Here is a 15,882-nt window from a genome sequence, read left to right as displayed (position 1 = left end):
GCCTGATAACTTTGATAAATGTGTATAAAGCTTTAGTGGTGCTTGAATTAGTATTGCAGATTTGTTATTTGTGATATAAAAGCACGCTGGGGATTTGAAAGCACGTAGCTATATGTTGAGTCATCTTTGGTGCTCTGGATTTATGATATCAAATAGTGCTCTGGGCACTATATTTCAATTGCCCAGCTACTTAATCAAGTGCATATCCAGCATATTGATAAAGGTGTTCAAAACCAGTACGCTGATGCTGCTAGTAGCAGAATTCAACTCAGAAATTTGATATAATTTCATTGAAAAAAGAAAATGAAATAAAATGAAATCATGTTCACTCTTATTGACCAAGGCCTTTTTAAGCTCTGCAGCTGTAATTTTTCTTTCATAGACCTGAATGATTAGCTATAGTAATGAGAACAATGTGAGTTGGAGTTTTTTGTGGATTTTTTTTTTATTTTTAATTTTTTGGGGTTTTTTTTAAGAAAAATCTTGTGTTCCAGTTCATATACTTGGGCCTTCCCCTCTGACCAATTTCTTCAGTAATGGCAAATACTCAGTAATGCTCACTGGAGACAACATGTAAATGTCAACAAGAGACAGTTCAATTTCCTCAAGGTTCATTGATACCATAGTTGTGATGCAGTTACTTCCTGCAGTGGGTGAACAACTGTGTTTTTTAATTATCCTTCCTACATTTCTCTTGTTGCTGCTCTGTGGTTCACTCCTTTATTCCAGTGCAGTAAGAATGTATTGACCTTTGCACTAAAATATGCACTAGAATGTAATTTTGCAGTGAAGGGAATTGAAATGTTCTTATTGCCCTTGGTATATGAGAAGAGGAATTAATGTGCTATTTTCCAAAACCAAGAAGAAGTGGGTTTTGTTGCTTTACAACATATATGTAGCTGTTTTATTCTACTGTATTGACCTGATTTACATACTTCCACAGAATGTTTTTTGTCTGTTTTTAATGGGATCACATCACTACTTAAGAATGAGTAATTAGATATATTTTTTCATCAGATATATTGTTAGTTGTTATGATAGAAAATCTTACAAGTACCCAACTAGTTGAGTACAACTATGAAAGGATGAAAGGCTGGGTCTTTTTTTTTTTTCCTTGGTTTACTTTCCCAGCAACAGAACGTTTCTATTAAAAAGAAAAATGTCTTCTTCAAAAACAGGTGTTTTTTTTCAGCAAATATTTCATGCACAGGTCTCTTTCACTGTAAGTTGTTAACATGAAGCGTTATCCTCATGGCAATGGCAGAGTATGAATTAGGGTGTGAAAGTTTGTGTATTAAAAAGCTGGCATTGAAGTCTAATTATCTCTAAGATATATATATATAAAAATGTATTTTTTTTTCCTGAAAGGTATTCAGAGGATTGCAAATGAGCCAAAGCTGGAGTTCAGTCTTGGTAAGATACAATTTTATCTTCTTGGAATTGCAATGGCCTGTGTGTGTGAAGTTTATAGTTAGCTGATACCCTAAAGCTGCCCCCTTTGGGGCAGATGTAATTCTGTCTGATGCAGTGATTTTTAGATTATCCTAACTCTATCTTGGTAGCTTTACCTGTATGCCTTTTTAAAAGTGACAGTTATAGCATCACAAAGACTTCGTTGAGGAGGTTTTTTTCCTGTAGGGACTGTCTCTGCTGAAATGGTTAAATGTTGGCGTGGAGAAAGGCGTAGCTCTGTGTTGGGGAATTACTGCGCTGTAATAATTGTTAAAAGTTATTTTAACTTTCCTGTGCCTTTCTATACATGCTGTAGGTGATGTGACTGTAGTTATTTGGACATAGCTAGTAATCGCTATACTTGAGGGATAATAAACTCCCAGAATGATCATGGTGTGGCATAGGAGAGCGGAATAAGGTGCTACAAGCAGTGACTGTGAATTAGGTGAGCTGTACATCAGGAGAACTTGCTTTCAGTGATAAATGTACCCCAGCAGGCAGAAGTGTAAAACCAATGTAAAACCATTTTCAGACTTGTTTGGGCTCATGCTGAGCAGAGCTCTGTTAACTCTTGGTATCAGTATTTGTGTATTGCATTTGGTTGTTTCTGTTAGGAATTTATGTTCTGTGGTTTGTTCTGCAGCATTATTGATTGAGTCGTTGCAGCTCTGTGAGTGATCTTACACATTGACTTCTTCTGCTTGGGTAATAAATAAGAGTAACAGTGTAAATCTCTTGGTTTTGACTCATATTCCTGGTTAATGTCTTAAGTCAGGGATATTTGGCAGTGTAGGGAACTATGTAAAGCTGATTCTTAGTGTCTTGGTCATAAAGTAGTACTATATATTTAAGTGTAGCACATTTACATTGGAGGAATCCACTTCCAGTGGCTGCATGGTCCATGGAAGACTTCAATTTTATCGTAACTGTTATAACTCTTCCTGGAGTGTCAACATATCCATGCCAACTTTCCTAGCTCCAGCCACCCCATTCACCACTGCTGTGCTACTTATATGTTTAAATGCACAGGTATGCAGCAAACACCTCTTTCTGATGAGTGATAAAGGAACAATTTAGCTGTGAAGTATGCATGTGCTGTTTGGCCCAACCAGCTAGTTAAAATACCTCTTGCAAGGGCAGCCAATCAAGATGCCTTTTCTGCTGTTCACCTGGTTATTGACAGAGCTGGAAGGGACTCTCACTCTGACAGGCTGGTCTCTGCATCTGGGAAACATGACCTGCCTTGCTGTGCCAGCCAAGCTGGATAGCTGCCCCTTGGCAGGATCTTGCCTTTTGAAGGCTTGGTTTATGTCAAATTAAAGACTTGACATTAGCTTTAATCAAGGACTTTGAAGATCTCTCTGTGAAGAAAACCAAAGCATGGTAAGCTGGGGTGAGAAAGACATTTGCTTCAAGCAAGCACATTGCTGCAATGTTTGCTTAACTCGTGTGACTAAATCTTGGGGCTCTGTAGAGATGCTTCAACTTGATTAGACTGGTCTGGTCTTTGGCATTTAGAATTTGGAAAGCAAATCTAACAGTTGCTAACCTATAATACTGGTTTCTAGTCCTGAAAGAGTGGCTTATATCTATAATTTTGTTTATATGCTTTATATGAACAATACTAAGTAGCATACGATATATGTATGTAAATAGACATTTGCTTGTACCAGTTAATATATACATTTTTTAACTATATTAAAAAATTGACAATTATCACATAATTGTAGTTCGTAACTCTTTTGGAACACTCTGGAAAATATTCTCTTTATAAAATGCCCAAGATATTGTCCTCCTTTTATTTTAAAGGTTAGTAAAGTGTTTTGGGTGTTTTGGTGATTTTTTTTGTTTCCTATGGTGGTGGTTTGGTTTTGGTTTTAGTTTCTTGAGGTTAAAGCAAATGATAAAAATCTTATGAATTATAGCTTTCCAATGCAATATACTCAGCACTTCTGGGATTGTACCTGATATTGTAACATTCCTTATTTTGTAGTCAGATCTTGCTTTAGACTACGATTTTTGATTTTTATATTCCTGAGGACTCTGGAAATATGGCTGTTTTTTGAACCTTATAACTGTTGGGAAGTTTTACTTTTCAAGCTTCTTCTTGTTTGGCTTTTCAAGTCATTCTGTTCTGCATGCTGTTTTATGAAGCACTAAGAGGTAGCATGTGTCAGTCTGTGCAGAGTGCTGAGTAGAGAGAAGGAATAGAGCAAAAGGAATAAAGGCAGATCCTGGGCCTAAATAAAGACCTAATCTAACAAACAGTGAAGCTGGTAAGAATTTTTCCCATGACTTTGAAGTGCACAAGGTCACTTCTTTTATAGATGTTTATTTTGGAGTTACTGTTCTTAGTTGCTTCTTTAAAACATCCCAGCCTTTGAGTTCCAGATCTAACTAAATACAGTTGTAGGTTCCTGACTTTGCATTGATTTCAGTGTAGCTACTTTATCAGAACTTAGCTGAAGCATTATGTAATAAGTTATGGGAAATAAATTATATTCTGCATGTTGGTAAACACTATTGCGAAGTTTTTAAGAGCTTTCACCTCTAAAGGTAGTTAGTTGCATTTACTTGATGGGAAATGGACAAAGCAGCACAAGAAAATAATAAAAAAAAAGAAAAGAGGAAGCAGGGCAGAATGCACGGTTGATTGTCAAAGTGTTCAAACATGAAATCAGAAATGAACATGATGTTAATATGGAGAAATATATTTGAAAAATGGTCTAAAAGAAAAGTTTGTTACTCTACCAGTGACCAATCGAATTCATTATGACCCATTACAGTGTGTTTGAATTTGTCTAATTGACTAGAATTGTGAAGAGAAAGCAAAGGATACTGCAGTTGTGGCTGTAAGTATAATAATCTAGAGAACTGTAGAGAAAGGAATGTCTCTGCACATGTTACAAGCATATTCAGGTACTAACTTTAATGAAAGCACCTGTCCAGCATCTCCAAAAGCTTTCAGTTTCTTGGGAAGTATGTTAGGGCAGTGAAGTCTAATGGACTGCACCTAATGTTGCACAGCCTCTAGGTACTTTTCAAGGTACAGAATAATGTAACCCATGATTACATCATTTTGCAAAATCTCATGAAGCAATGCACAACTCACAGAAAACTTCAACAAGTAGCTGAATCAATTAAAAATTAAAATTTGGGGGATATTTATCTTTTCATTTTAGTGAATAGTGGATTTGACAAGAGCTTTCTAACTGTAAATGCAGAAGTATTTATTCTTTATGGTCTTATTTTCTCAGAATAATGTTGCGAGCATCTTTTGAAAAAGGTCTTGAAGCAGATTTGCCTCTGTACAGTGAACCTAAATGGTGTATGGATGTTGCTCAAATACCATGACTAAATGATTTTTCCAATTCTGAAACATAATCTGCAGCTTTTTCAGTAGCAGTTGTTCCTAGAAGAGTGATAAGCAGAAGTACTTTTTTTCTTTTATTTTTTTTTCTTTGTCCATACCATAAGCCCAGAGTCAGAGTCCTGATCCTAGCAGAATTTTCCTTTCTAACTTGGTTGTCATATTATCAGTTGGTGAACAATTGATACTTTGTTCTGTTAGCCAATTAAAAAAAATCATTATATTTTTTGCTAGATTTAAAAAGTGATTGCTTCTCCATGAATCGAACTGAAAGTGATGCTTTTTGCTGAGGGTGTATCCCGCAAAAAAAGGTCAAATGTTGACCATGTTGGGAACAGTATTAGGAAAAATACGAACGTGAAAGGTGGGTTTGTGCTTTACTAAAATGTTATTTTTCTGTTTACATTTTATTGGTTTTTGTTGACACAGTTTGCGGAATTTTACTTGAATTTGCTCTAGCCCTACACAAATTTCGTCTTCCACCAAAGCAGCTAGTCAGGTTTTCTTCCTAGTTTTACTAATGTTAAATTTTACTGATGGAACTACCCTTACTTGACTGTATTTGAACTATCAGGAGAAAGTGGATGACAGCCTTGTAAAGACGAATGTGTATAAATCAGGGCTGTTACTAAGGGAGATTTTAAATCTCATAGAATAATGTTTCTCACAGCAACACGTTCTGATATAAATGCTCATCTAGAGATAAATTTTGAATAGCTATTGCTAATCTCTTTAGCAAGAGGTTTGTAGATACCTGAATTTGAAAAGCTATTTAACAGTTGAAAGGATTTTATTGGAATTTAACCATTCTGAGAGACAGGGTTTTATCATCTTAGTTCTTGAGTGATGCAGCAGATAAAAGGATTAAATTCTGTCAGAAATGTGCAAATTCTGGAATCTTGTCAGAGTTAGCAAAATGCTATGTTTACAAGGCCAGGGAGGAAGGAACATAAAACTAGGAAGGACCTTTCTTTTTAACATCATAAATAAAACTGGTAGGCTTCTTAGTAAAATCAATTTCTTCTTGATATTGAAAATGGTACTTCTGTCTACTTCACATTTTTCTCATAGACTACGTAAGTATTGTCTGTTGTGCAAAATTCCTTCTATTCAGAACTTCAAAGGGATAAGGTTGTGTCTATGCTGAAAACACGTTTTCTGTGAGGTTGGCTGCTAGATCAGTGCCACATTGAGGCTGGGTACTGGGAGCAGATTAATTATAACAGCTCAGTTTCAGTGTGGTTCATCTACCTCATTCCTTACCAGTAAGGGTACCTGTGCTGCTTTGCCTGGACTAATTCTATGTTCTGAGGTAAAATGCTCAAAGCAATCAGAAACCTCTAATATAACTTACAAGGTTTATTGAAAGTTACTTATGAAAAGGGTTCCTGAATTAGTTAAGAATTTGTAGATATAGGTGGAGATTTAATGTGATTCTGTGAAAATTGAGCTATCTTAATAACTTTTCTCACATAGATTAAAACAAACAACTCAGTATGGACCATAATTTCTCCTTTAGTATTTTTCCAAGTGCAGTGCTTGGCTTCTGAAGTACTGGGTGTTCTGGTGGATGTGACAAGGACTTTTAAATTCTTCTGATGAAACTGAAAATTTGTGTTTCCAGGGTATTTTTAAGGTAGTTCATAGGAATATAAGCTTAAGGTCATTAAGTTAGAAGTTATATTTGGCACATGCTGCTGCTCTTTTTTCTTCATCAGTTTTCTCTTCCTACTTTTCCCCAAAATTATACCTTTTACCATGCATGCTTTCTCCTGTTTGTCTTGCCAACATATATACTCTTTCCATTTAAGTTTTTGAAGCTTATTCTCTCAAATGAGTCCCTTCAGATTCCCTGCATGCCTCCCACATAGGTCTTTTAGACCTCATACTATGAGACTTGTGTGTGTATGTATGTGCATGCATGGGTGTAGCCTATTACACATTCAGTCTTTAGGATGCTGGAGTGGGAGAACAGAGCAAGTGGCAGAGCTGTGTGAGATCCCAGTGGCTGAGTTGGGAAGGGAGAATAGTGCCTTACCTAGCAGTTCTCTGCTATGGAAGGAGCTTTTGTGGGCTTCCTAGGTGGAATGGCATTTAGCCCACTCCCTGTTGCACGACCAACACATCCATGCTTTTATGTGATCTGATGGCTTTGTGCTTACCTGATACATAATGAGTCCATGAGTGATTCCCCTGCAGTTCCAGGAAACTGGTCTGAATGAAAAGGACTAGTTACTTAGAGTCATTTATATTGCAGATGTTTATGCACAGAGAGTAACAAGCCAAATACGGATGAGTTATTCCTTTGCTCTTATAGAAAGCTCTGTAAGACTTCCTTACCTACAACCACTGCTGCCTTCTCACAACCTTTCTCTACCTCCTACCTCCCAGGAAGCTGACATTTTAACTATTCAGGATGTAATTGATTTTTTTTCCTTCTTTCTTTCTTTACTTATTTTTAAATTCCTTAACCATATTGTTGTCAGGGGGGCTTAGAAGGCATATAGTGGCTGCAGATGCTTTTCAGCAATAAATGTTAGTCTACTCCATAGCTTCAGTACTAGAAATAAACTACTTTTTCATAAATCTTTTAAAACTACAATGCTTCTCCTAGTGGAAGGGTTATTTTTTTTCCATCAAACTGCAATGTCTAGTAGCATTAAAATTTTAAGCTTTATTTCTACTTAAAAAAGAAATTGTGTATGCCACTGAGACATGTTTAGTATTCCTTATTTTATGCTTCAGTGGCTGAATTTGTAGTTTTTCTATGCTGCTGTCTGATGTCCCTTAGAGTCCTGGGATTTCTTCCAGGAAGGTATGAGAAATAGTTTGTATTGTGGAATTACTGGACAGTCAGTTGGGATGCCAAAAGTAACACTTATGATTCAGGGACTGGAGATGAGTAAGGAACTGGAGCATCCTTCATATGGGGAGAGGCTTGCACTGCTCAGCCTGGAGAAGAGAAGGCTCATGGAGGATCTTATCCTTGTGTCTAAATACCTGGTATGAGAGATTGAATGTGAGGGAGCCAGACTCTTCTCAGTCATGCCTGGTGAAAAAACAGGAGACTGGGCTGAAGGTAAACCCACATGAAATTCAATCAAAACACAGTTCCCCATACACAGACATTTTTATTTTGAGGGTGGTAAACACTGACACAGGTGACGTACGGAAGCTGGGAAGTCTCCATCCTTGAGGTTGGTCAAAACTGGACGCAGTCCTGGCAACCTGCTGTAGCTGATGCTGATTTGGGAAGAGGATTGGACTAGTTGAAGCTCATTCTCATTCTGAAGCTTATTGAGCTTCAAGGTAAGACTGATACTGCGATCTATGTGGCAGGTATTTGTCATGTAACTTGCCAATAGGATTTTCTTAGTGATGGGCTTGCAATGGACTCTCGTCTCAGTCTGTACCGTATGTTGATAATAAGATGTCTGTTGCCTCGATCTAGAAATTTTTTAGCAACTCTGAATCACTCATAACAGTCTAATTTAAACGTAATTTTAAATTGTTGCCATCCTTGTTGACTCAAGCAGTTTTAGGGAACTTCCATTCTTGAACTGTTACTAAATGCTTTAGGGTGTGTTTAGTGTGCCTCACGTAAGGGTATGACAGCAGCCTGAATTGCCTTGCTTTTGGGGCAGAAATGTGTTAGGACTGGAGGGAGTACAGTAAATGTGGAATTAAAATTTTGTGAATACTCTTGGCCTGGAATAATATCTTATTGGTGCTCATTTTTATGTTTTAGGGCCTTTTTTTGTACATCTGCATGCATAGTTTAGTTTATTTTTTTCTGTATCTTCTCACAGGGAAGACTTACTAGTGGAAATACTTGAAATAGAATGTTTACTGAATATGTATTTACAGCAGTAGAGTTGGCCAGAAATTAAATTGCAGTGGACGCTTGTATCCCGAGTTGAAACTCTTCTCCCTTTCTCTGTGAGTAAAAGAATTTTGGTCAAAGACAAAATAAGCTGAGGGTGACTGTTGAGTGATTAACCCTTTTTTCCAGTGAAGTGGACCTGAATTCTGGAGTGACCATGGGCAGTGACCTGAATTCAGTGACAAGTGAATGTAAAATAATATATGTAAAATATAGAAATTACCTTTCAAATTACCTTTTGTCCCCTCTACACCTTCTTCCAGTACAATTTCCTTTTTTAAATCAAGGTGGGAGAGACTCAAGAGGAAGACCTGAGCGTCTGCTCATACGCTGTCTTTTTTGTAATAAGTGGTAACTTTGTGGTGTGTAGCTGCTATGTTAGAGATGGGCTGAATGACAAACCTCTGTGGACCTGCCCGGTGTCTGACCTCTTTCTGGTCAGGTATTCTACTGAGTTAAAACAGGCCCCATTTCTTCTTCAGCCATCCCACTGGGTCTGTGTGAAGGAAATCAGCAGTGATGTTTTTGCAGAGCGTGGACTAGCAACTGTGCCCTGCCACTGCCTGCCAGCCTGATACTGTCAAGATAGGTGTGTGGTTTGCAGATCTCGACAGGGACAGAGATAGGCTCAGCATTGTTAAGGCAAAGGCAAGTGGGACATGCCCAGAAGCCAACCTGCAGGGATGTAGAGACCTCTTACAGTTGAAAGCTTAAATATCTGGAGACTTTAAATACCTTCAAAGCTACATAGCAGGTGTGCAGAGGCTTAGAGCAGTCTGTTTAAAACCCACTTGTGGACATCTCTGTCTTTTTGTGTCTTTACGCTTGACTTTTTGCTGTCACTTTTTGCAGTTGGTCTTTTCTAACCTTTAGCCCAGTCTGTAAAATGCTTCATGAAGAATTGTTGGGAGAACTCTTCGCATCTCTTTCTTTATGTGTCGTTCTCCTTGAACATAGTCACCTGGCAATTGCAAAAGAGTACAGATCACTTGGGTGACAAAAAGCAAATTGATTATTTACAGGTTACAGTGGTTATGTTGTTCATGCTTCCTGTTGTGCAGTATGATAATGACTAAACAGACATGAAGCAATTCTGTTAGGCTGATAATATTTTAACTGAAGCATTTTTAAGTAATTCAAAGCATGATAGCTCTTGACTTTTTTGACTCTAATGGTACAGCAGAGCATTAACTGAACATTTGTCTTTGAAATGGCAGTCGTTAAATACATCTCTAACTATGCCTGTAGAAATAATTGCAGTAAGACTTTCATGTTATAAAACATTTCCCAATGGACTTATTTTTTTTCACTCCTCATATGCAGAAACAGAAGTTCCTTAAAAAGCAAAACATCTAATTAACAGAAGTTTGAAGTCATCCCTCTCTTTTGAACACATTAGTAATAGATGCACTTATTTTGGGCAGTTTTCAAATGCATGTCCTGTGGGGAGATTTGACTTGAAACTGAGGCTCCTCTGCAGGTCCTGAAAAAAATGGAATTCTCTTAAATGCAGCACCAGAAAATGCCACATGATGTTGGGTGCAGCATGACAAGCAGACTGACCTGAGATGCTTCGAAGGGCTTTGCTGAAAACAAACAGAACACCTAAGAATGCTTTTCTTCATTGTTTTACCCCCATCTCATGTAGATAATAAAGTTTCTAGTACATTTATGGACACTTCAATTATTGTGATAAACTAGGTTTTTAGTTTTTTTTTTTTCCTGTTATGTGGAATATGAAACTGAAACAAAATAAATTCAACTAAATTAAAAAAATGCCTGACTGAAATATAGTTCAAATGTTCAGAACAAGTCAAAGCTGACACTTTAATCTGCAATCCTGTTGCATTTAAGATTGATTTCCAAGAGATTGAACGAGTACAGAATTTCATTGTGAGTTAAGAAGAATTTAGTATTGGCATTCTTTGAAGATCAGAAATCTTCACACCCAAAAGGCTGAGGATTGTTGGCTGTAGGATTATAAATGAACTGCTTTAGAAACTAAAATGGGCTAGCACTGTTCACAGTATCACAGTATGCTAAAGATTGGAAGGGACCTCAAAAGATCATCTAGTCCAATCCCCCTGCCGGAGCAGGAACACCTAGGTAAGTTTACACAGGAATGTGTCCAGGCGGGTTTTGAATGTCTCCAAAGAAGGAGATTCCACAACCTCCCTGGGCAGCCTGTTCCAGTGTTCTGTCACCCTCACTGAGAAGAAGTTTCTTCTCAAGTTTAAGTGGAACCTCTTGTGTTCCAGTTTGTACCCATTGCCCCTTGTCCTATCATTGTTTGCCACTGAGAAGAGCCTGGCTCCATCCTCGTGACACTCCCCCTTTATATATTTATATACACTAATAAGGTCACCCCTCAATCTCCTCTTCTCCAAACTATAGAGACCCAGCTCCCTCAGTCTTTCCTCATAAGGGAGATGCTCCACTCCCTTAATCATCTTAGCTGCCCTGCGCTGGACTCTCTCCAGCAGGTCCCTGTCCTTCTTAAACTGAGGGGCCCAGAACTGGACACAATATTCCAGATGAGGTCTCACCAGGGCAGAGTAGAGGGGAAGGAGGACCTCTCTCGACCTACTAACCACCCCCCTTCTAATACACCCCAGGATGCCATTGGCCTCCTTGGCCACAAGGGCACAGTGTCGGCTCATGGTCATCCTGTTGTCCACTAGGACCCCCAGGTCCCTCTCCCCTACACTGCTCTCTAACAGGTCGTTCCCCAACCTATACTGGAACCTGGGGTTGTTCCTGCCCAGATGCAGGACTCTACACTTTTCCTTGTTATATTTCATCAAGTTATTCCCCGCCCAGCTCTCCAGCCTGTCCAGGTCTCTCTGGATGGCAGCACAGCCTTCTGGCGTGTCGGCCACTCCTCCCAGCTTAGTGTCATCAGCAAACTTGCTGATAGTACACTCAATTCCCTCATCTAAATCATTGATGAATATATTAAATAATACTGGTCCCAGTACCGACCCTTGAGGCACTCCACTAGATACAGGCCTCCAACTAGACTCCGCCCCATAGACTACAACTCTCTGGCTTCTCTCCTTCAGCCAGTTCACAGTCCACCTCACTACCCGATCATCCAGACCACACTTCCTCAATTTAGCTGCAAGGATGCTGTGGGAGACTGTGTCAAACGCTTTGCTGAAGTCAAGGTAGACCACATCCACTGCTCTGCCATCATCCATCCACCGTGTTATTTCCTCATAAAAGGCTACGAGATTGGTCAAGCATGACTTCCCCTTGGTGAAGCCATGTTGACTGCCCCTCATAACCCTCTTATCCTTGATATGCCTTAAGATGGCACCAAGGATAAGGTGTTCCATCACTTTCCCAGGAATGGAGGTGAGGCTGACTGGTCTATAGTTACCCGGGTCCTCCTTCTTGCCCTTTTTGAAGACTGGAGTGACTTTCCTCCAGTCCTCGGGCACCTCTCCCATTTCCCAAGACTTGGTAAAGATGATGGAGAGTGGTCTAGCAATGACCTCCGCCAGTTCCCTCAGCACCCGCGGGTGCATCCCATCTGGACCCATGGATTTATGGATGTCCAGATTGCTCAACTGGTCTCTAACCCATTCCTCATCGACTAAGGCAAACCGCTCTGTTGACCTGTCTTCATCTGAGGTCTCAGCGGTACAGGGCTCTTCAGGACTGCCTCTGGCAGAGTAGACAGAGACAAAGAAGGCATTCAGTAACTCTGCCATCTCTGTATCTTCTGTCACCAGGGCACCCGTCCCGTTCATCAGTGGGCCTACATTGCCTCTGGTGTTAGTTTTATCTGTCATGTATTCGAAAAAGCTCTTTCTGCTGTCCTTGACCCCCCTCACCAGATTTAATTCCAACGAGGCCTTAGTCATCCTAGCTGCCTTCCTACATCCTCTAGCAGCAGCCTTATATTCCTTCCAAGTGGCCAGCCCCTCCTTCCATAACCTGTAAACTCTCCTTTTCCACTTGAGCATACCCAACAATTCCCTATTTAGCCACGCAGGTCTCCTGGCCCTCTTCCTTGACTTCCTACTGTTTTCAACTTTGAGATCTGAACATGCTCCCCTTGAGATGAAGAGCAGCAATGCCTAGGTCATTCTGGATTTAAATCTCAGATCTGCCAGGGGGTTTCTCTGCAGGGACACATGAAGGTCTTCCCCCATCTTTTAATCCTTAAATAATATTTCTTTGTACAAAGGAGTTTAAATAATTTACAATTATTTTTCTGTGAAGAGAAAGCTCTATCTTTACATGTGTCAACTCATCAAAACCAAGGCAGTTTCACCCTGCTATTGTAACGTGTAAATAGCAGGTTTTCACCTTTGAAGAAACTCCTGTTAGAAATGACAGTCTATTTATAGTATAAAGATCCAACTTCCTGGTTTAGCATGCAGCACGTTGGGTCCTACTGCTCTGTAGAAATAGTTAATATCTCCTTCTTTTAAATCTGTCTCAAAATACAAGCTTGCAGACCTTTTGTAAATCTGCGTGTTAACAATTTAGAGTAATAGTTATGAGCCAGTATCTTTGAGGAGATGAACTGGGTGTTGATTTTGAAGAAACTGGCGATGCAAATGGATGTAGTGCTTTAAAAATGTTACTTTAAGATGACATCTGAGTGTGTCACAACATCTACAGTCAGTATGGTTTTTGTCACCCTATACTTTTTTAAAGGCTGTTTGTGTCTATCAGTAGAGTTCTCATGGTTGAGATGTACATTTGGAAGAGTTTAGGAGTAAACGTTTTTTCTTCAGAATATGAGTAAAGAAATCTAAAACGCTCATGGGAGATGAATTCTTGCCTTTTGACACAACCACTGATCTGTGAGCTTTTATTATTTCTGGACTCTGTCATTAATATGAAAAGACACAAGTATACATTTTTGGTTTATTTTGGGTTTGGTTTTGCTTTTTAATTCCTTAAAAAGGGGTTATACTTTGTTATTTCATGCCGGTTCCATGCTATTAAAATCATCTTAATTTATTTGTCAAAATGGCTGTTTCAAAATCCCCTGAGGAGTAAAGCATTGTCTCTTACTTGGATCTCTAGTTTAGGTATTAATCCAGAATTGCCATCAGACAAGTCTTACTGATATTAGAATGTCTTATTCTTTTACCTACAGCTTGCATGCAGATTACTTAGCATTTATTGTGCATTTCCTGCCTAGGAAATTTAATCATTATAGGGCTTAAAGTGATTGTTCTGGGTTGCAGAAATCTATTTTCCCCTTTGATTAAAAGTGTCTCTTGCTTTTCTTTGCCTTGACTTTGAAGTACATTTTAGTCTGGTTTACTTTTACACATGTCCAAGAGCGTGGGTTTTGTTTTGCTGAAAAATGACCTGGTGTGACTAATGCTTTGCTTTCCATTTTCTGGGAGGACCCTCTTTTTAGACAGAGACTCACTGTTTCAACATTTGACAGGCACCTGTGCAACGAAAACCAAGTGTGAATCAAGCCATCATTTAGCATCCCAATGGGGGGTACAATAAAAAAACCCAGTAGAATCACACAGCTCTATAATAGCCTGACTACTTTTTTTAAAGGTTATGTTCTGGCTCATTTGAGCATTACAGATGGAGAGTATTGCAATGCTCAAACTTTTCTGTGCTCCCATGGGGGTTGGATTTTTAGGAATCTTTGTGAAGTTGATCCAAACTACACTGCTTCCTCTTGCTTCACAGAGGCATATGTAAAGGAAGGAACACAACTCTTCTTGGACAAATGTTCCGTTACACAGTGGAGCAATAGTTTGGCTTCCAAGTCTAACTATTGTCAGTCTTTTGTAAGTTGCAGTCCTTACTGCATCTTGTCCTGGCACCTTCATCATGATTGCCTTTACTATGTGACATTTTCACTCAAAGAAGAAATTAATAGTTCTGTTCACTAGCAGTGTGTCATGGGCAACAGGGCTATGGCCACATGGTTGATTAGCTTACAATTAATTAGAGCTGGCTTCAAAGAAGTTTACGGGAAAAGGACATCCTCATCACAGCCTCTAAAACCTCACTATTGTTTAGATTGCTCGGGTCAGTGTTAACAGCAGCTAGCTTAGGTTGTAATAGCTGTGGGGCTCTGAAGGCCTGTCCAGGCTGCATGACATGCTGAAGAAGCAGGGTGGAACACTCCCTGATGGGGTCTCGGTTCCTGTAGCTGGATTTCTACCCAGAAGCCAGAGTAGCTCACTCAAAGCAGCTGTACTGCAATGAAGGAGCACCCTGAAAGATTTAAGGTTGCTTAGAGTTTTTTCTGAAGCTTGTTGTCTGCTGTAGTTCCTGGACTCTGTGTTGCTTCCTTTACTTCTCAAGGGAAGCTTCTTTCCTTGCCAAGCTTGAAAGTATGTTGTAAGGGTTTATATGATGACATGGATTTGGAGCAAGACTAAGCAACAGCTGAATTTTCTTTACATATTAGATGAAAAGACTGTCTCAACAGTATTGTAAAGTAATACTGCACTCTGAGGATCAAAACCCTATAATGCTTCACTTGACAACTGGCATAGCACTATATAAATGCTTATGTCAAAGGAAGCAATGTATGCTGCTAGGAAAAAAACGTGGCAGATGGAAAACTTTGAGAGTGACTTGGCATTTTCATTTCTTTCCATCCTCTTCTTGGTTTGCTGATATATTTTTGCACTATTATATTTTTGAAGGTAAGGACAAAGTTAGGAATCAGCAGAATATATTTTATTTATAGAATATGGAGAAATTGATACAGGTTGTGGATGTTTGTTATGAGCTTACAATATAAAGAAACTTAAAGCTAAAAGAAAATAAGAAGTCTGTATACAATTTGCTGTTCTTGTAATTCCTTGGTTGGTACTTAAACTTGTAACGACTCAATTTTGGGGATCATGAGAAATCTCAGAAAAATTGCAGCAAGTTTTCTTCTTTATTTGATACTTGATATGATAATATTGGGAGAAGGGAAAGGGGGAAATAGTGTTTCACTCTGTTTCAGGAGGTTTAAATGCTTTTGTGATATTCTAAAGTATATACCAAATATATGTATATACCAAGTATATACCAGTACCAAAATAAATCATAGCCTTGGAATAGCAGTATCAAAAATAATTTTGATATGAATATATTTTGGAGTGTAGTAATATATAGCAAGTTTTTGTAAGACTAAGCAAATTTTTTCCTCTTTTTTCCTTCTTATTTCTCTCAGCAGATAACT

General features: G+C 38.8%; 1 protein-coding gene across 6 annotated transcripts in view; it reads left to right on the top strand.

Annotated features, from left to right (window-relative positions):
• The window catches only part of INPP4B (inositol polyphosphate-4-phosphatase type II B), a 315,400-nt gene that overhangs the window by 126,609 nt on the left and 172,909 nt on the right, over positions 1 to 15,882 (top strand). For all 6 annotated transcript variants that reach the window (XM_061354114.1, XM_061354112.1, XM_061354115.1 and 3 more), the window contains one exon: positions 1,369 to 1,413. In XM_061354114.1, coding sequence (XP_061210098.1) covers positions 1,369 to 1,413 — 45 coding nt within the window. The remainder of the gene's footprint in view (positions 1 to 1,368; positions 1,414 to 15,882) is intronic.

This window comes from Neopsephotus bourkii, unplaced genomic scaffold (genome assembly GCF_033783945.1).
Source record: "Neopsephotus bourkii isolate Nb327-2 ecotype Australia unplaced genomic scaffold, CSIRO-AGI_Nbou_v1 NB_718, whole genome shotgun sequence".
Lineage (NCBI taxonomy): Eukaryota > Metazoa > Chordata > Aves > Psittaciformes > Psittacidae > Neopsephotus > Neopsephotus bourkii.
Note: the sequence above shows the minus strand (reverse complement) of the source record. Positions and strands in the feature narration are given on the sequence as shown.